At 35.5% G+C, this 21,218-nt stretch overlaps 1 protein-coding gene across 2 annotated transcripts in view; it reads left to right on the plus strand.

Moving 5' to 3' along the window:
• Positions 1-21,218, plus strand: part of MXI1 (MAX interactor 1, dimerization protein) — an 81,257-nt gene that overhangs the window by 42,324 nt on the left and 17,715 nt on the right. For both annotated transcript variants that reach the window (XM_038578762.1, XM_038578763.1), the window contains exon 3: positions 7-36. In XM_038578762.1, the coding sequence (XP_038434690.1) occupies positions 7-36 (30 nt within the window). The remainder of the gene's footprint in view (positions 1-6; positions 37-21,218) is intronic.

Genomic DNA, 21,218 nt, shown 5'->3' on the forward strand with positions numbered 1-21,218 from the left:
CTTTAGGTCTACACACAATGAGCTGGAAAAGAATCGGTGAGTCAGTGATGAATGCAGCTTTGCAAACTTAATGTTTTTCCTGTGAAAATAATGTAATAGTACAAAGGTAGTTATAATTTTATTTTTTAAATGTATAGGATAATTCTGATATATATTCAATCCAAAAAATGACTTTTTCAATATAAGTTTATACTGTCTAAACTGGAGGACATCAATAAATTTTTAAGCTCATTTGATTTTTGAGTTTGTGGTATAGTTGCCTTTCTTTATGTTTCTGAAAACAGGTTGTGATAGCCTCATAACTTACATATGCTCAAGCTATAGGTAGACAGAGTAAGCGTTTCTATAGTGTAGCTAATATTAACACAAATTGTAGGTCATTGAATTTCTCTCTTTGCAGTTTGTTCATTCATTTGTTCATTTATTCATGCACTCAACAAATCTTTATCAAGCGTGAAGTGTGTGCCAGGCAGGCATATGCTTTAGATAGGAAATGCAAGAATGTGTGAGATAGTTTTTGCCCTTAAGGAACTTAGTTTCCTGGGGGAGACAGACAGGTAATTAAAATACTGTGTAGTGCGGTAAATATGGTAACAGAGAAGCAGAAGGTGCTGAAAGATCACTTTGGAGAGTCATCTGATTTTCTTTTGAGGGAGTCTTGGAAGGCTCTCCAGAAGACAGTGAATAAGTGAGTACTGTGTATTAAGGAAACTGCAAAAGTTTCAATATGAGTGCTGTACAAAAGATTGCAGCACAAGGCAAGCCAGGCCAGATATTGACAACTATGCTTAAGAGTTTGGGCTTCTAAGAGCAATAGGAAGCAATGGAATGGTTTTAAGATGGGTTGTCATGTGATCAGATTTGTGCTTTGGAAAATCACTCTGGCCATAGTGTGAAGAATTAGTTGATTGGGAGAAGGAAGCTCTTTTGGAAGCTATTGGAAGCTTCCAACATAAGGGATGATGGTAGCCATTGCAGATAGAAGTATACAGAATAAAGAAACTATTAGGGAGTAGAATCAGTAGGAATTGGTAGTTAGTTGACTGTGGAAGGTTAAGTTTTAGATAGTATTACCATTTACCAAGAAAAGGAATGCAGGAAGAGGACAAGTTTGGGAGACAAGATGAGGATTTATATGAGTAAAATATTCTCTTTTTGATAAAGAGATTAGATTAATAAACAACAAACTGGAATAATCTGCATCATTTTTTACAAGATTTCTATGACCTTCAACTTTTTGTCTTACCTTTTTTTGTGTGTGTGTCCTACCTTTTTTTAAATAGAAGGGTCTTTACAAATTGACTAAACCTAAACTACCTCATTGTAGATGAATTTAAATGTCAAATCCTCTTGAACAGGCTTAGCATAGTCCTCCAGGCTGACTTGGTGGCTTTTACCACCTTGTTTGCACAATCTTCTGTTCATATCTCTTATTATAAAACTTAGGTAGTATAATTGTCTGTTCATATGTCTCTTTCTGCTGAATGACTATGACTGCCTCAAAGGCAGGGATTCTGTTTTGTTCAGTTTTGTAACCTTAGTACCTAGCATTTGATGCATTTGTAGTAGATGATGGCTTTAATATTGAGTGAAGCCAATATTAAAACTGTAGCAAAGTTCAGTGGTCTAGTGAAAAACTGCTTTGTGGCAAAGCAGTTTGGCAAATCTTTCATTTTAAAGACTCTCCTTGAACTTCTGGTATATTAAAGGAAGTATCTGGCTAGTTTAAAAATGGCAAAAACACCAAGAAATGACAGCTCTGAGAATTCTAAAATTAAAACCTTATATTGTGCTTTAAATTAGACCATAGAGGGATCCCTGGGTGGCACAGCGGTTTGGCGCCTGCCTTTGGCCCAGGGCGCGATCCTGGGGACCTGGGATCGAATCCCACATCAGGCTCCCGGTGCATGGAGCCTGCTTCTCCCTCTGCCTGTGTCTCTGCCTCTCTCTCTCTCTCTCTCTGTGACTATCATAAATAAATAAAAATTAAAAAAAATAAAAATAAAAAAAAATAAATTAGACCATAGAGTGTATTTGGGGTCCCACATTTTAAATACTGATAAACATGTGGCTTTCATAATTCTTTCACTCACCTGAATGTAGTCTTTGGGAGTCTTTGTGAGACCCTAATTGGAAACCTACCAGAAGCCTTTAACACTGAAGAAACTATTTTTTAAAAAAATATTTATTTATTAATGAGGGACAAAGAGAGAGAGAGAGAGAGTCAGAGACACAACACAGGCAGAGGGAGAAGCAGGCTCATGCAGGGAACCCAACGCGGGACCCCGTCCCAGGTCTCCAGGATCACACCCTGGGCTGAAGGCAGCACTAAACTGCTGAGCCACCTGGGCTGCCCTGAAGAAATTCTTCAGTAAACTATTGGGGTTGGAGCTTTTTAAATCTTTGAGTAAATGTTGTTTAATGCATTCCGCGAATCAATTCTGACTTGTTGATAACTTTATCACTCATATTATTACTTTGATATGTCTTGAAGTTGTTTAATGTAGTATCTGTCTGTGGGACTGTTATAGCATGTGTGGCTTTTGATTGCCTGGACATTATGTGAACTCCAGTGTCTCCAGTGAAGATGTTTTGTTCCCATTTTATTTACTTAGGTCTAAGGCTCTGGCTGATTTCCTACCCTACTCCTCTTGACATGATTCCCTCATCTTCTGTCTTCTTCCTTCCTCTTTTTCCTTCTCCCTTCCTCTCTTCCTTGAGGCTTGACTGAAAGGTAATATAAAATTAACCTTTCTAAGATGCATTTGTTTTTAAAAGGGGTAGTTATCAATATAAATAAATCTCAGATTTAGAGGAATGTGTCAGAGGATGAATGCCAAAGAAAGAGTCCAATTTAATAACCTGCAGTCCACTTCTGAAAAGTTAGAGGCTTGTGATCTAGCAAAAAACCGAAAATAATGGTAAACACAACATGAGTTAAAGGGAAGGAGGTATTTTAGCCAAATTGCAAGAAGGCAGCACAGGAGTATTTTTAAAATTTAAATCTATATTGTTATAACATTTTTAAGCGACACCTGTCCTATTTAATGGTTCCTATTAAATAGGCACCATTTTTATTTGCTATATTAAAGAAAAAAACTTAACCTAGCTTTGCCATCCTTTAAAATAAATAGAATTTTGGCTTTGCCTTTCATTTGCTTTTGAGTGTGAATTTACATGAGGAAAGTAATTCACTGTCAAAAGGGTAACTTAATTTTGTCTTTATTCTTAGAAGATATTCCTGAAGTAATTCATATTCTTGAGATCTTGCCACTTTACATATGATACATTTATGTCAGGAGTTGTTTTTTTTTTTAACTTGGTTTAAAATCTTGCATATAAAACTGTTCTGAGTTAGTGTATTTTACTGGGGCAAAGCAATGAGAATTAATGTAGATGATTTTAAATTGTTAGTGAATAACAGAAATTCCAGATTAAGGCTATCTTAAAGCCTGACGATTGTTGAAGCTCTTGATCTGGCCTCGAGGAGACAGTAGCCAGCAAATGTTGAGGTTTATATTACCAGATGTCAGAGGAAGGCCTAATGGTGGAAATATGGAGTCTAGCAGGCCCAATGTAGTTTGTTCTGGCTTACAGTTACTTCACTATGCAGATAGAGCATTAGGGAGCTTGGGGTATTTTCAGGACTAATAAAGGAACTCCAGTTTTCTTAGATAAGTCCTGGGGGCTTATTTTTGCCTAAAACGTTGATGGTTACACTGAGCCTAGTCTGGATGGTTCAGAGCATTTGTTACTTGTATATTCACCTTGTCCCCCTAGACCCATCATAGCTTGTAACTGGCTCTGGAGGTGGAAGTAAAATGGGAGCAGAGTACCTTTAGATGTTCTGCATTCCTTAGGAATCTATATGTATCATCTCATGGTAAAATTAATGAGTCTTTGAGATTTAAGAATTAAAAATTTCATGTTATCCACTGGCTTATCAGTTGTATCCTTACCAGAGAAAAAAACCATGCAGTGTAGATTTTGGATCACTTCATTGCTTTTTCATTTTCTTAAGTGAAATTACTGATGATGTTTTTGAAAGAGTCAACAACTTTAACAGGACTTTAATGATCAAGAACCTTAGTGCTGACGGCAGGAGAGGCCATTCAACCCTAATAGCTGTCATTCCTTTGAAACAAAAGGCTTACCCTTATTGCAATTTTGGCAAAGCTAGAAGGGCCAAATGAGGATACTGGCAGAGAAGAAGTGCTTAAGTATTTGGGATAAAAGAGAAGCAGTTCCAATGAATGGTAATAGGTGTCCTCCATATAGATACTTTCTCATATTTCTGAGGGAAAGATAAAAATGACCTTTATGTAGTACTTACTATATTCCCCCACTATGCAAGACTATTATGTAATCCTATAAGGTAGGAAGGCAAAACTGTAGGCCAGTGTGTTATTGAAAACTAGCCATTTTGACCATCATAACAACTTGAAACAAGATAATGAGAACACAAAAATAGTCCTAACCATGATTCTATCTGGTCATAAATATGATAGCTGTATTTAATATCAGTCTTTCTCTTCAGTAATGATTAATAAATATTGTGTTTGGTATTGTGGTAAATAAAATGATGTATAAGATACTGACTCTATCCTATCCTTAAAGTTAAGGTCATTATAGTTTGGTAATTAATGGGTTTCATCTTTTAGTACCAGGATCTAGTTTAGTTATCAGTGAATGTCTAGAAAGATGTACTAAAAGTGTTTTTTTCCTCTTGAAAGTTGAAACCTACTAATAGTGTATGCAGTCATTTTAGTGAGTCATTTTAAAAAAGAAAAGACTAGAAAATATGAAAGTACATTGCTTGAAGTAAAGTTAAATGTAGAATTATGAAACTTGTATATACTGGGTTATGATATAAAATACTGTGGTCATAATCAAAAAGCCACTGCTCTGAATAGTGAAGGAGAATGAATGTATGCTGAGACATGAATAAGAGATAGAATTTGAATCTACGGAAAAAATAAGGGAAGAGGTCAGTGTAATTAGAGCCATAGAGGGTGACATCATAAGCTGTGTTCAGGAAAGAGTGAGTAGACCATATTGAGTGGAAGAGCAGAGTCTATCAAATAACAGTGGGAAATGAGGCCAGAAAGATGTTTGGAATTAAATTGTGCAATTTTTTTTTTAAAGATTTTATTTTTTAAATTTTTATTTATTTATTTATTTATTTATTTATTTATTTATTTATTTATTTATTTTTAATTTTTTTTTTAATTTTTATTTACTTATGATAGAGAGAGAGAGAGAGGCAGAGACACAGGCAGAGGGAGAAGCAGGCTCCATGCACCGGGAGCCCGACGTGGGATTCGATCCCGGGTCTTCAGGATCACGCCCTGGGCCAAAGGCAGGCGCCAAACCGCTGCGCCACCCAGGGATCCCAAATTGTGCAATGTTATTAAATGTTACGGCATTTGGATTTTCTTTTGTTGGTAGTAGAAATCATCAAAGCATTTATTAAAAAAAAAAAGTATGGTCTAGGTGAGACTGATGTAGATGCTTTTGAAGTAGCTCATGTAGTAGTAGAATATAAAATCAGCACTCACATGATGGACTTGGGAACAGAAAGGAAGAGAGAAGACTAAGAAACACCATAAAAAATAATATTATTTTCAGTTAACTGCTACCATTTAGTTTTCCTCCCATTTCATTCTTCACACAGCAGCAGCAAGAGTGATCCTCTTAAAGGACATACCGGATCATGTCATTTCTACTTATAGTCCCCCACAGCTTCCCAGTTAGGTAAAATCTACGGCCTACAAATCTGCCACTTGTCTCCTATGATCCAGCTGACTGACACTGCTTGCTTGCTTTTCCTCAGACACACCATGTTAATTTGCATCTTAAGGCTTTTGCACTTCTTCCTTCTGCTTGGAAAACTCTTGCTCTGCTAGCTCGCATCATTAGTTGTCCGGTCATCTACCTAGAGAACACTAATTGCTCCCCATTCACTCTCTATCCCATTGCCTTTTCTATCACCTTAACACTTATCTCTGTCTGAATTATTTATGTTTGAGTTATTGGACTTCTTTCATAGAATATAAGTTTCAGGAAGGCAGGGATTTTATTTACCCGTCACACATAGCAGTCATTCAGTAAATATTTATTGAGTGAAAAAAATGATTATATGTGCTATTGAGTATATCCATAAACAATGATGTATGTACTTGAATTATAATAGCTTAAGAGAAAAATGACAATTATAGAAAATACTTGAGAGTTCAACAGACATGTTGTTATAAAATAATTTCATAGGATGTATATGGAAAACTTAATGAATTCTTAAAATATAAATGCATTATATGAAAAAACTTGATAATTGAAAACATCTTAAAAGGTTTTTATTGTGAGGCACTTTGTTTTGATTATAAGAAGAGAATCAATAACTAATTGATTCTTTGAGTTCATTAGGATATTATATAGTACATTAAGACAAAGACAGGTAGTTTTTTTAAAGAGGGATAGTTTACCTGATAGAGTTCATGTTCCACTTCTAGGATCTTTATGTCTTTCTCATTCTATGACTTGAAAATGGGAAGCATTTTTACAAGGTTAAGATTTATATATACTTGGAGACTGAAATATAAATAATTTCAAATTTTTGTGTTAGAATTTTTGATGTATTAGTTGTTTATTCCAATGGCTTGCACATGATAAAGAATACAATATATTTTTTCTAGACTATCTACATATCTTTTTTTTTTTTTAATTTTTATTTATTTATGATAGTCACAGAGAGAGAGAGAGAGAGGCAGAGACATAGGCAGAGGGAGAAGCAGGCTCCATGCACTGGGAGCCTGATGTGGGATTCGATCCCAGGTCTCCAGGATCGCGCCCTGGGCCAAAGGCAGGCGCCAAACCGCTGCGCCACCCAGGGATCCCCTATCTACATATCTAATCCCCATTTGACATGGACATCTTGACAGAGTGATTGTTTTGATCTACCTTATTCTAGAACAAAACAATACTAAATCTTGGCAGTGGTTTCTTAGTATATTACCTGATTATTTAGGATTCCTTGGAAGGAAGAGCATATAATATAACTGGTTTTAGCTGCATATTTTGGGTGCTTGTATGACATTTGTTTAAAAAGAACATGTACTTTTATATATAGTGTGTACATTTTAGAAAAAATGTGTATCTGTTAGGGAAAAAATTATAAGATTGGTTTGGCAGAACTTTCACTGAAACTTTTAAGTCAACTAATAGTACCTAAAGAATATTTGCTGGGGCAACCCTGGTGGCTCAGCGGTTTAGCGCCGCCTACAGCCCAGTTCGTGATCCTGGAGTCCCGGGATCGAGTCCCACATCAGGCTCCCTGCATGGAGCCTGCTTCTCCCTCTGCCTGTGTCTCTGCCTCTCTCTCTCTCTTCTCTGTGTATTCTCATGAATGAATGAATGAATAAATAAATAAATAAATAAATAAATAAATAAAATCAATCTTAAAAAAAAAGAATATTTGCTTGCATTAAAGACAAGTTACAAGGTTAGGGAAACTAAATTTTTATTGTAGGTTTAAAATACATGACTGCATCTGGATCAGGAGTCCACATTTGGGATTGGGTTCAGTAATTTTGGGATGTTTAGTCAAAAACTCTTCTTAGCCTTGGTTTATTACTTACATATAAATCTCAGTATGAAAAGACCTTATAGTAAATGTCAATATGAAAATGCCTTATAGTAACTTCCTTAGCTTGGTAAAGGGCATTTATGAAAAACCCACAATTAACATTGTACATAATGGTGACAGACTAAATGCCCTCCCCTAAAATCAGGAATAAGACAAGGATGTCTGCCTTTATGGCTTCTACTCAACATTGTTCTGGAGGTTCTAGCCAGGACAGTTAGGCAAGACAAAGAAATAAAAGCCATCAAGATTGGAAAGCAAGTAATAAAACCATTTTATACATCATAGTCATATGTATTGAAAATTTTTAGGAATCCACATATACAAAAAAAACACTATTAGAGCTCATAACTAAATGTAGCAAAGTTGTAGGGTTCAGGATTGACACAAAAAACAATTGTGTTTCTGTATACCAATTTGAAAATGAATTTATGAAAACAATTCTGTTTTTTTAAAGATTTTATTTATTTATTTATTCATGAGAGACACGGAGAGAGAGGCAGAGACACAGGCAGAGGGAGAAGCAGGCTCCATGCAGGGAGCCGGATGTGGGACTCGATCCTGGGGCTCCAGGATCATGCCCTGGGCCGAAAGCAGACGCTAGACGGCTGAGCCACCCAGGGATTCCCCAACAATTCCATTTATAATGACATCCAAAAGAGTAAAACACCTAGGAGTAAATTTAACCAAGGAGGCAAAAAATTTATATACTGAAAACTACTACTTAATATTGTTAAAGTGGCAGTTGACCTATCTATATCGACCTGTAGATTCAGTGCAAGCCCTGTCAAAATCCCAGCTTCCTTTTTTAACTGGAATTGACAACTGATTTTAAAGTTCACATGGAAGTGCAAGGTACGCAGAATAATCAGAACAATCTTGAAAAGAACAAAATTGGAGGACTCCTATTTCTTAATTTCAAAACTTAGCACCACGCTTCATAATCAAGATAGTGAAGTATTGGCCAAAGAATAGACTTATAGATCACTAGAATGAAGTCCAGAGGTAATCAGTCACATTTGTGGTGTACCAAAGACAATTTTTTTTTTTTGACAAGGATGCCAAGACAGTTTGGTGTCTTTTCAGCAAATGGTAGCTGATATAACTGGATATCTACATGTAAAATAATGAAGTTGGATATATACCTCACATCATATGTAAAATTTAACTTTAATGAATCGTAGACCTGAAATTTTTTAATAAAGATTTTATTTATTCATTCATGAGAGACACACAAAGAGAGGCAGAGACACAGGTAGAGAGAAGAAGCAGGCTCTGTGCAGGGAACCCAGCGTGGGACTCGATCCGGGGTCTCCAGGATCACGCCCTGGGCTGAAGGCGGCGCTAAACTGCTGAGCCACCCGGCCTGCCCCATAGACCTGAATTTAAGAGCTAAAACTATAGAGGTCTTAGAAAATGAGAGTAAAATCTTTGTGACTCTGTGCTAGGTAATGGTTTCTTACATGACACCAAAGGTACAAGCGACAAAAAAAATTAGATATGTTGAACTTTATCAAAATTAAAAACATATGTGCTTCAAAGGATACCATCAAGAAAGTGAAGACAAATCACAGAATGAGAAAATATTTGTAACGCATATATCCAGTAAGAGACCTGTATCCAGAATATAGAAAGTACTCTTACAACTAAACAATAAAAAGACAACTCAATATAAAAACAGGCAAAATATTTGAGTACCTATTTCTCCAAAGACGTGAAAAGATGTTCAACATTAGTGGTCATTAGGGAAATGAAAATCCAGACTAAGTGGTACCACTTCGCATTCACTAATGGCTAACTTAAAAAAGCTCACCAACTTTGTGGTGGTCCATTCATCATATCAGTAACCATTGATTAGTAGAAAGGTCTGAAAAAGTTGACTGACCTCATAGTTTGGCACTTAAAAGTAGTGATGTCATTATCATCTGATGGCACTACACAAATGACTCAACAGTTTATAATTACTTAAGACCTATAATTAACCATAGATAAGTTCCCAATATATTATATGGTGCTACTACTTAATATGGTCTGAGCTTGATAATAAGTCAGGTTTGAGCTCTGTCACATATAAGAAGGGTATATTAAAAGGTCTTTAAGAACCTCTAATTAATAATGAAATCCAACAAAATTAAGACCATATATTGAAATTATATGAGTTTCATTTGAGGTGTAATAAAATATAACCTGACTGTATTTGGGGGACCTTAAACAACAAATTTTAAAAGTGTAGTTGTGTAGGGAAGGAGAAATCGCACTGTCCAGAGACCAGGAAATAGCTACTGATCTAGTTTTCTGATTAGGCAAATAAAATGATGGCTACTTTCCTTTTTAGTCTAAAGATGGAAAACAGACACCCTTATTTTTAATTTATGTAAAAGTCCTGAAGAAGATAATTTTATTCTTTATACTTTTTTAGATAGTAGGAGTCCAGTTACAGTACAGAGTTTTGTTTTGTTTTGGAGTGTAGAAATTTCTTTTATAGTTCTGAGCTATTGAGACTAACTATAGAGCACTAGAAAAGTAGCTATGCATTGGAAAGTAAGAGCTACTTACTTAATAGAGTTTTTCTGTTTATGAAGCTATAGAACCAGATAAATGTAGATGCTAACTTTTTCAAACTGTATGCAGAGTACTACCATATTTGTCGTGGAGACATATAATAGATGCATTTATTATTGAATGCAAGAAAATGAATATTTTAATTATATTTTTATAGGGATAGGAATGCTGAAAACTACAGACAAACTAAAAATAGCTGTCAGAGTACAGAGATGGGCACCTGTTAGAATTAAATGTTACATGAGATAGAGATGAAGTAATTGGTGGGTTTTGGAGATAAAATTTATGGTTAATAAAGGAAGTGTAGCCAAGATAAAATTACACATCTAAAATGCAGCCTATGCAATGAAGTCATTGCATTATTATCTAGATAGATTCACATTTTCTGTATTGACCTTTGTCAGAAATAGCTCATTAAGGTTAAGCTTTCTACTCCCTGACCTAGGCTACAAGGTGATAGAGGCTGATTCAGGCAAGGATTACATGCTAGAAACCAAGTGTTTTCAGAACTTAAGCTGTGCAGTTCCTAACGTTGATATCACTTAAATTAATAACATAGGAAGAGATGAGATCATTAGGTCTTAAAAATAACCCGGAAATACTATAATTTGAAACTCTGAAATTTAATGTCTAGAAATAAATAATTGTTAGACTTTCAGTAATTGACATGGTGAATATTATTTACCGTAGTGAAGGTATAGTACATTTTTATTCAAGTGATTGCAGATTATCTCTGTTTAACTGTTATCTTGTTTAAGAAAACACTTCCTCTCAAACTATGAATTTGTAATTTTGAAAAAGGGATAGTTTAATTAATAGACTTTCTTGATACATTTTAGATGATATAGTATACAAAAATTTATTTTATATGCACCTTGAGGAATATGTTTGGTCCACAAAAACTGGCTATGCCTTTTATACTGATGCTCATTATAATTATATAATTATAATATTATACTGCTGTATAGCAGTGGAAGTCTACTCTACTTTAAGGCAGTATGCTCTTTTGCTAAATTCCTTTGCTACATGTAATCAGTACAGTATAAATACTCTGATAAATATTGGTTTAATAATAATAACTGTAATTCAAGTACTTTTTCTTAAGGCAGCATCTTCTTCTTTTAAAGAAATTTCCATTTTGATGAAAATTTTGGTAATTAAAGCATGCCAAGAGGTACATCAGTAAGAAAGCTGTTTATTACATGAGAGAGTTCTTTAGTATTTTGCATTTTTTATCTTCTAAAAATTCAGGTTCATTTGACATATTTTAGGTGTTGCAGAGAAGAGAGTAATTATTTTGTACTTATATTTTTCTGTATATTCTAGTGAATAATGCCAATTGCAAGTCCCATGGATGTTACTAGTGGAAAAACCACAGGTCTAAAGAAGAATTCAGTAATGAGAATAGAATTTTCTAATATGGTTACTTGTTAACCAGTTCTTGAAGGACAGATTTGCTTAGAAAATAATTAACAGCCCTGGGATAATCACATGACATGTTGCTTATACTCATATCTTCTAACTCAAGAAAAGTTGAAACTTAATGAACTCATAAGTACATGACTTCCTTGTTTTGTTGTTATTCAGGGAAGGCTATTAGATATTAGAGAAAGGTGGATTTTAATACCAAACATAGCTTAAGAGCTAAGTTGTTGAAAAGGATACCTGGAATCTAACACAGATAACTTCTTTGTGGATTTGTAATCGATGTGAAAATTGTACTAGAGGCAGAAGATAATAATTTTCCTTTCATCTGTACTACTGGTGGACTGTAGATATTATATAAATTATTTGATTTCTTTGGGTCTTGCTTTCCTTGGCAGTAAAAGGGAGAGACTTGGGTGATTTCCGAATTCCCTTCTTATATGAAAACTTATAGAATTCTCTTAGTTTTAAGCTCAGCAATCATAGGCATATTAGAAACTTTATTATTCTGTTGTCTGCAAAGCATTTTCCTGATATAAATATATATATATGTAAGTATGCATGCAAACCCTCCCCCAACACACACACACAATGAAAGAACAGCTGGAAAAATGAGCTTAGAACCTCATCTCATTCAAACTTTGAGATTTTGTAAAATATCTAAAGATTATTATAATATATGGTGCCATACCTACAATGATAAAAGCCTATTTTTAAGCACTTATTATTAATGATAAACAGCAAACAGTAATATAAAACTAGAATTTACTCTGGGAAGCAGATGTATCTGTGTGTATATAAATAATATAAATACATTCTTCAAAACTGTATGTACACACGCGCACGTGGACACACACAGATATGAGCCCTGAAAATTTTTTTAACGATTTTATTTATTTATTTATTTATTTATTTACTTACTTACTTACTTATTTATTTATTTGATAGAAAGAGAAAACACAGGCGCGAGTGCATGCACACAAATGGGCAGTGTCAGGGAGAGGGAGAAGCAGACTCCTCACTAAGCAGAGAGCCCAATATGGGGCTCCATTCCAGGATCCCGGGATTATGACTTGAGCCAAGGCAGATGCTTAACCAACTGAGCTACCCAGGCACCCCTGAATTCTGATATTTAATACTACTGAATATTTAGGACCTTGTTCCTGTTGGAAAAATACTTACCACTGACATCTAAGGAAATGTAAACAGTTAATCTGTAAACATGATTGTGCTAAATCTTGGTCACATTTTTTTTTTTTTTTAATTCTCTGACTAGTTTATGTCTGCTCAGGCTCCAGAAATCCTGTTTTGCGATTATAGCTGTAACTTATTGCTGTATCAGATCAGTCATTTTAATAGGCCTCTGTGATCACTAAATGAGGTATGCCATACCAGGAAGAAAAAGCACATCCTGTCACATAGAACTTTAAGGAAAGATGGCTTAGCTTACTTTTTTAAATATTTTTAAGATTTTATTTATTTATTCATGAGACACACACACAGAAGGCAGAGACCTAGGCAGAGGGAGAAGCAGGCTCACTCCAGGGAGCCCAGTGTGGGACTTGATCCCGGGACTCCGGCATCATGCCCTGAGCCACTCAGGTATCCCCTTAGGTAACTTATTTAAAACATTTTGTCTTTGGGATTCCTGAGTGACTCAGTTGGTTAAGCATCTGCCTTTGGCTCAGGTCCTGATCCCAGGGTCCTGGGATGGAGTCCTACATCAGTCTCCCTGCTCAGTGGAGTCTACTTCTCTCTCTCTCTCCCTCTGTCCCTCCCCCTGCTGGTATGCATGCTCTCTCTCTCTCAAATAAAAAACTCTTAAAAAAAAATATTTTGTCTATAAACAATCTGTAGAGAAAGTAGCTGTAGGTCAATATATTGCGATCTTTCTTACTTACCATTTGAAGAATCTCAAAGTAGCTTTTCAGTAATGTCCTCACTGCTTTGATAGTCTGCCAAGCCTGCATTTTGGGACACCTTAACTGTCCATCCACCCCCTCGCCCCCTCAAGTTTAGAGCTGCTAAGGGTTGCCGGAAATCAGAGTTGTGCTAAGTTCACTAGAAATTTATGCTGTCTTTAACTGTAACCTCCTTATGGATCAGCCATTCTGAGTTTTTGTTGTCTCCTTTATAGCATTTATCACAGTGACTATTCAACCTTTTTTTTTTTAATCCCCCCAGCAGAGGGTGAGGTAAAAGCCTGAATTAGGGGTCATTAAAATCACATTTGACGGATGCCTGAGTGGCTAGCGGTTGGGTTGAGCGCCTGCCTTCGGCCCAGGGTATGATCCTGGAGTCCCGGAATCGAGTCCCACATTAGGCTCCCTGCATGGAGCCTCCTCCTCCCTCTGCCTGTGTCTCTGCCTCTCTCTCTCTCTGTGTCTCTCATGAATAAATAAATAAAATCTTTTAAAAAATCACATTCTAGTTTATGGAAGGGTGTCAGTTTCTCTAGAATTAAGTGTAGAACTAAATGATTCTTAAGATCTCTTCCAGTCCAAAAACATTCTGAGATTAAGTGCCCAATCCCACTTTTTACTCTCAGATCTAGTTTTTGAACCAAGAGTTAGGACCCATATCTCCTAACTCCTAGAGACATTTCCAGAATATTATTGTGACTCCCATTTGCTCCTTTGCTGAGACTCTGGACACCTGATCCAAACTTCATCTCTGTGTTTTACCTATATTCTTTTGGCTCAAATTCCTTGACTCTCCCCACCCCTACTTCCCTTTTGGACATCTAATGCACAGAGATGCGTGAATAACTAAAAGTTTTTATAATAATCAAAAATAAGTAACTTGAATTTCTATCAATAGGGGAATGGCTAAATAGATGATAATATATTCCTAACTTGCAGCAGGTAAGAAGAATGATACAGACCTGTCTGTGTGTATATGGAGAGATTTCCAGGTATATTAAGTAAAAAAAGCAAATTGAAAAATAGTACTTCCAGTGTGATCTCATTAATGTTAAAGTAACACAGTCCTATATGTAAATACATTGGGAAATTTCTGGGAAGATACATATGAACCTAATACACTTGTTACCTCTGGGAAAGAATTGAGGAGAGACTGTAGTGTTGATCTGATTGTTAGAGTTTTTGTAGTAAAAGTATATTGTGAATTGAAAGATTATTAATATATTAATACATATAGGCATATTAATATATTTCCATAGATCATAAAGCTGGAAGGGGCCTTTGAAAATCATCTGGTCTTGTATCCTTATTTTATGGATAAGGAAACCTGAATTCATCTCTACCAAGTTGATTAATTGACAAAGTCAAGATGAGATCCTAGATTTTCTGATTCCCAAATTAGAACTTTTTCCACGCTGCCCTCTAAGTACAGCTAAAATAAACAGTTTTCATTAATGTCTTTCCTGATTATCCAAAGTAATATTTTCTCAGGAATTGATAAATTCCTGCCTGTTCACTGTTTGCATCACTTATATGAATTTTAACCTATAGTACTTTATACTATAATGGCTTCCCGTCTGTGAGGGGAGGAATTTTAACTTGCTCTTTTTCTGTATCTGACACAGCGTCTTGTGTATTAACAGGTGCTCAGTGAATTAATAATTAATATTTTTGTTTGATTTTTGTGGCAGGCTATGCACCTTGTGTCAGATTAAGAGAAAAAAGTTAAATGCCAAACCAAATAAACAGCTGTGTGGGGTTTTTGTTTTTGTTTTTTTGCTGTTTTGTTTTGCGAATGCTGCCACTTCAAGATAGAAAGTATTTTAGGAAGGCACATAGTGAGATATTTGCTACCCTGCAAATATCTTCCCTTTCCAAGGAAAATAGTTTGTTCTCCACTAATGCTTCAGAGAGAACAGTTTGTCCCCATAGGATATTCTAGGTAATATGACCCACTTAGGAAATATGCGGTGATTGTGCTTCATAATGGGACCTCTGCTAAAGTTGTTGTAGCATGGGAAAATGCCTCTTAAGTGTGATGGTTTTACAGACGAAAGCACATTTTTCTCTGTATTTGAATTGATACAGCAGACCAAGAAACTCAATTGTGACTTAAAGTTTTACTATAAATAGCATAGAAGCTGTGGCAGATCTTTTTTTGTTGTGAAAACATTTCCTCAAAATGTTTGGAGTTTATATGAGTGTCTTGCCCTTGATGTGTCGTTACCCTGTTCTGTCCAAATAGCTCTATAACTTGATATTAGCATTTTACTAAATTTCAGCTTGCTTTTTGAGATACAGAGTCTTCTTTTGATTTTTATCTGCAGTATGTTAATTCTGTTTTGCTTTTGGTTTTTTGGTAACTTGGTTTACTCTGATAGCTATTCAATTTGAATCATTAAAATCCTGCAGAATTTTTAAAACAGATTCTTTCATCAAATTCCCATTATCAGGTAGAGCATTGTGCTTGGGCAGAGCCTTAGGGAGAGTTACTCTTTTTTGGAAGGCTGACATCTCTCTTAGTTTAGAATTAATAGCTTTAGGAAAACATCATGGAATACTGGCAATTTCCATAAATACTCTTAGCCAAAGAGATTGTTATTGAAATGGCCAGTTGGTGCTCATAGGTTTTCATCTAGAGTCATTTTTATTGAATTGCAGAATTTAAAAATCTGTGTGTGCCTGTAGCTTTATTTAAAAAAGTAGTTATGGGCAGCCCAGGTGGCTCAGCGGTTTGGCGCCTGCCTTCGGCCCAGGGCGTGATCCTGGAGACCCAGGATCGAGTCCCATGTCGGGCTCCCTGCATGGAGCCTGCTTCTTACTCTGCCTGTGTCTCTGCGTTTCTCTCTCGGTGTCTCTCATGAATAAATAAATAAAATCTTTTAAAAAAATAATAAAATAAATAAAAAAGCAGTTATGAGTTTGGCTCATTTGAAAGCTCTGAATTAATTAAAATAGAGATAAGAATTTATTAAATAGGAAGTGATCTGTAACTAGTATATTTCAAACATGGTATATTGAAACTTGTTCTTGCTTTGTTGAGCATTTTATTAGAAATTTTAAAAATAATTATGTTTAGCACATTTTGATCCTCTATGCTTGGAAGGAATGATTTTAGTGCTTAGTTTTTCACTGTTCTTGAGATCACAGAATTTTTTAACTTTCATACAGATAAAGATTTGATTATTTGTTTACTCATGATAAAGTTAATAGGCCTTTGACTGTCATTTTCTAAATTTTTAATTGGTCTTAGAATTTGCTATAAGAAAATTCATTTTAAAATTATAGTCAACAGTGCTTAATTTAGTAATATTTGAATGGAATAGGAAAAAATGGATTTTTATTTTTTAATTCAAGTATAATTAACATACAGTTTTATATTCATTTCAGGTGTGCAATATAATGATTCAACGATTCTATACATTACTCATGCTCATCATGCCAAGTGTACTCTTAACCCTTCACCTATTTCATGCTCCTTCCTCCCTCCCACAACCACCAGTTTCTTCTGTATATTGAAGCATCTGTTTTGAAAAAATGAATTTTTAAACATTAGCTTGAGGGCATTTTCTGGTTAGTCCTGTAATTTAAAAATAATTTTTTTCAGATGGTAGTTCTTTATGGAGAAACATTTTTGGAAATGATATAAAAGAACTGTATTCTACTTCTGTGATTTCTTAGTTTAGGCATAGCAAAGCTGGAGCTCAAACATATGTTTGAAATTGGCAGCTTTAATTTACAAAATGGCCCTACTTTCTTGGCAAATGAACATTAATTAGAGATTTTTCAACTTTTTTTTTTTTAAAGATTTTATTTATTTATTCATGAGAGACACAGAGAGAGAGAGGTAGAGACACAGGCAGAGGGAGAAGCAGGCACCATGCAGGGAGCCCGATGTGGGACTCTATCCCAGGACTCCAGGATCACGCCCTGGGCTGAAGGCAGGTGCTCAACCACTGAGCCACCCAGGGATCCCTCCTAACAACCATTAACCCCAAGATTATGTTTTCTAATTTAAAATCTTTGGTGGGGGGATCCCTGGGTGGCTCAGTGGTTTAGTGCCTGCCTTTGGCCCAGGGCATGATCCTGGAGTCCCGGGATCGAGTCCCGCGTCAGGCTCCTGGCATGGAGCCTGCTTCTCCCTCTGCCTGTGTCTCTGCCTCTCTCTCTGTCTCTCAGGAATAAATAAAATAATAAATAAATAAATAAATGGCAGCAAATTCGTTTAAAAAAATCTGTGGTGGAAATGGGAGTTCATTTGAAGTCACTTGATTTCTGGCACTGACAAAAGACTTCTGAAGATAATTTCAAACAATTGACAAGCACTTACTAGGTATTGACTGTGTGCTAGGTACTAGAGATAGGATAAAAGGAGAAGTCCTAGACTCTGCTTTTGAGGATTTATAGGGTAGGTAGAGGACAACATATATTATTATAAGGCCCCTATAAGAAATATATAATTAGGGAATCCCTGGGTGGTTCAGCGGTTTAGCCCCTGCCTTTGGCCCAGGGAGTGATCCTGGAGTCCCGGGATTGAGTCCCACGTCGGGCTCCCTGCATGGAGCCTGCTTCTCCCTCTGCCTGTGTCTCTGCTCTCTCTCTCTCTCTCTCTCTCTCTGTGTGTGTGTGTTTGTCTCTCCTGAATAAATAAATAAAATCTTTTTTTTTTTTTAAAGAAATATATAATTGTTAAGTTGTGTATGTCCCAGATGGAAGTTGAGTTAAACTCAAAGCAGCAGGTTATCATAGGCCATAGCTAGCATAAACAACTTAGTTATGAGTGGTGATTATTCTTGTGACTTGTATGCTTCTCTCTAGGAGTTTGCCAAAATTGGATTTATCACATTTTCAATATGTTTGAAAAGACTTTCAGGAGAAATTCTTCATTTGAAGCTTTTGCTCTTTTAATCATTAAAATATAGTTTGTCACTTATTCTGAAATGAAATTGAACTTCCAGGGCAGCCCTGGTGGCTCAGCGGTTTAGTGCTGCCTGCAGCCTGGGATGTGATCCTGGAGACCTGGGATCGAGTCCCACGGGCTCCCTGCATGGAGCCTGCTTCTCCCTCTGCCTGTGTCTCTGCCTCTTTCTCTCTCCGTGTCTCTCATGAATAAATAAATAAAATCTTTAAAAAAAAAGAAATTGAACTTCCAGCTATTAAGCATGGATAAGATAGATATGGGCATGGGACTGTATTTAAAGATTGTGATAAAGTCTTCTTAATCTATAGTTGCTTTCCTGGTATGTCTCTAATGGCAGCTAAAATTCAATATTGTTTTTCAAGTGGCTATTTTTCCTATGAAAGGGTGCCTACTATGGTTCTCTCTCTTTTGTAGTGGTGATGTTGGTGAATATACCCAAGTGTCTTGTGAAAAAAGCTTTAACTGGGATAGGTCCATCTCCTATAACTTTGGGTAAATGAGGAAAACCTGAAAGCCCATTTCTTTGGCTCTCCATAATCTCTTATACATCGTTTTGTTTTGGAGTACTGTTGAAGATGTTCATTTTATTCTAGTAAGCTCTATATGATAGTCTTAGTAACTTTTGTGACCATGTTTTTCCCCTTGTTACTTCTATTTCTTCTGAGTGCTGCTCAATTTATCCTTTAATGGAGAACCCCAAATAAGATGTTTTTGTGGGAGATACTGTGCTTTTGTAAGCTTTTCTGTAGAACATCAACCTTAAATTACTGACTTTTAAAAATTTCAACATACAGCCTATCTCTTAAGTTTGCCTAAAAACTGATATAGGAGGTTGACATGGGATTTTATGCCATTACAAAAAGTCTGTTTTTTATAGTATGCTTTATTTTCTAATACTTTTATCCCAAAGTAATTAAAGCAATGTGAACTCCTTAAACTAATCTAAAAGTAAATGAAAAAAATCTAGGTTTTCTAATTTGGATGCAATAGCTATATTAGAATAAAGGAGAAATCTAGAAATTAAGAAGGAGTAAACCAAGAGTATTTTCACCAAAATCATAATAACTAGAATTAATAAAGTCCCTTGAAGCTTAAAAGAGGGATCTCTGGATTTAAAAAGAAAATGGACAATTCTGCTTTACACACTGAGATTCTTTTTTTTTTTTTTTAAGATTTTTTATTTATTTATTCATAGAGACAGAGAGAGAGAGAGGCAGAGACACAGGCAGAGGGAGAAGCAGGCACCATACAGAGAGCCTGATGCGGGACTCGATCCCCGGTCTCCAGGATCACGCCCTGAGCTGCCCTAAACCACTGCGCCACCGGGGCTGCCCCTACACACTGAAATTCTTATAGGCATTTATTACCCTAATAAAAAATGTAAATAAAATCAAACCACCTTAGATCAGTTATTTAATAAAACGTTGCTATTGGGTTTTAGTAATATGACAGGAGTATGTTTCTAATATATATAATTATATAAACTATATATGTTTCTGATATAACATATATATATATATTATATATATATTATTTATTTTCATGGAGGATAATCATCATAGTTTTCCTGAGCCATCTGTTGATATCACTGACAAAAATGTACTCTTTGGTATTTGGATCATTGGTGTGACCAATTATGGCATTTTTCTCTAGGGTTGTAATGTCTGTATGGTTTTTCTATCTTGCTTCACTTTATTCCAGTCTGATTCACAATTATTCCTTACAGAACAGCTTGCATTTGGCATAGCTGTAAAAAAAAAAAAAAAAAAAAAAAAAAAAAAAATCCAGTCTTTTCTAAATAAGGTTCTTTTTCAATTGGAAATTCTGTCTTTGTAGTTAAAACATTTGTAAACATAACACAATTTAGATAGAGCTGAATGACTTTGCAAGACTGCTATTTTTGTAATGCAGGAGGCTTTTCCTAAAGAGCAATTTGGTGATACTGGGCTCCTAGAACTCCCTTGAAAGCAGTTGGAATTTACTGCTGTATGTATTGGGTCATATGAAGGAGGAAACATGGATTTGCTGGCTTGCAATGTTCAGGAAATATTGGTATGTATAGAAGAAAATACTGAATATGTTTTGGGTGTTATTTTTCATCACTTCAGAGGATCCTTCATATATCTTTTGTCACCTGAGATTAGAGATATTGGTGATCCTAGAGATATTTCAGGACTTTCATCCTGTTACATGTCTAATATCTGAAAGGAAATACAGCCAAGGGCAAACTTATCCTCCAAATTCTATCACATTCTTTGGTTGGACCAACAGTTTTTGTGTTCTCTTTGGAATATACTTCTTTGGAATATACTCTTTGGAATATACTGTTCTGCCTCACTTTTGATTGGCAGTGGTAATAATCTGGAGCATGTTCCCTCAGCCTAGCTTTTTCTTCTTTTCAAATTCATAGAGCAGTATAGATTTGTTCTGGCATCAAAGTGTAATGGCACTTGTACAGCGGTCCTTCTTGGACAGAAAGCTATATTGGTATTGAGTTAAGGCTGGAATCATACAGGATAAATATTAGATTTCTGATTCTTCTCTCATTTGATTTTTTTCCTGGGTTTTTCCAGAGGAGAGTCAAACTTATGATTTAGACAGATATAAATAGAAACAAGTCATAAATTTGACCCCAGTTTTTTTACTGATTAAAGTTTGTCTTTTAGGTGACTATTGCAATTGTTTTTTACTCTGTTAAATACCTTTTCCTTTTTAGAAGGGTCTTAAAAAGTAAAGTAGTCCTTAAGGC

The sequence above is a fragment of the Canis lupus genome, chromosome 28 (genome assembly GCF_011100685.1).
Source record: "Canis lupus familiaris isolate Mischka breed German Shepherd chromosome 28, alternate assembly UU_Cfam_GSD_1.0, whole genome shotgun sequence".
In the NCBI taxonomy this organism is placed as follows: Eukaryota; Metazoa; Chordata; class Mammalia; order Carnivora; family Canidae; genus Canis; species Canis lupus.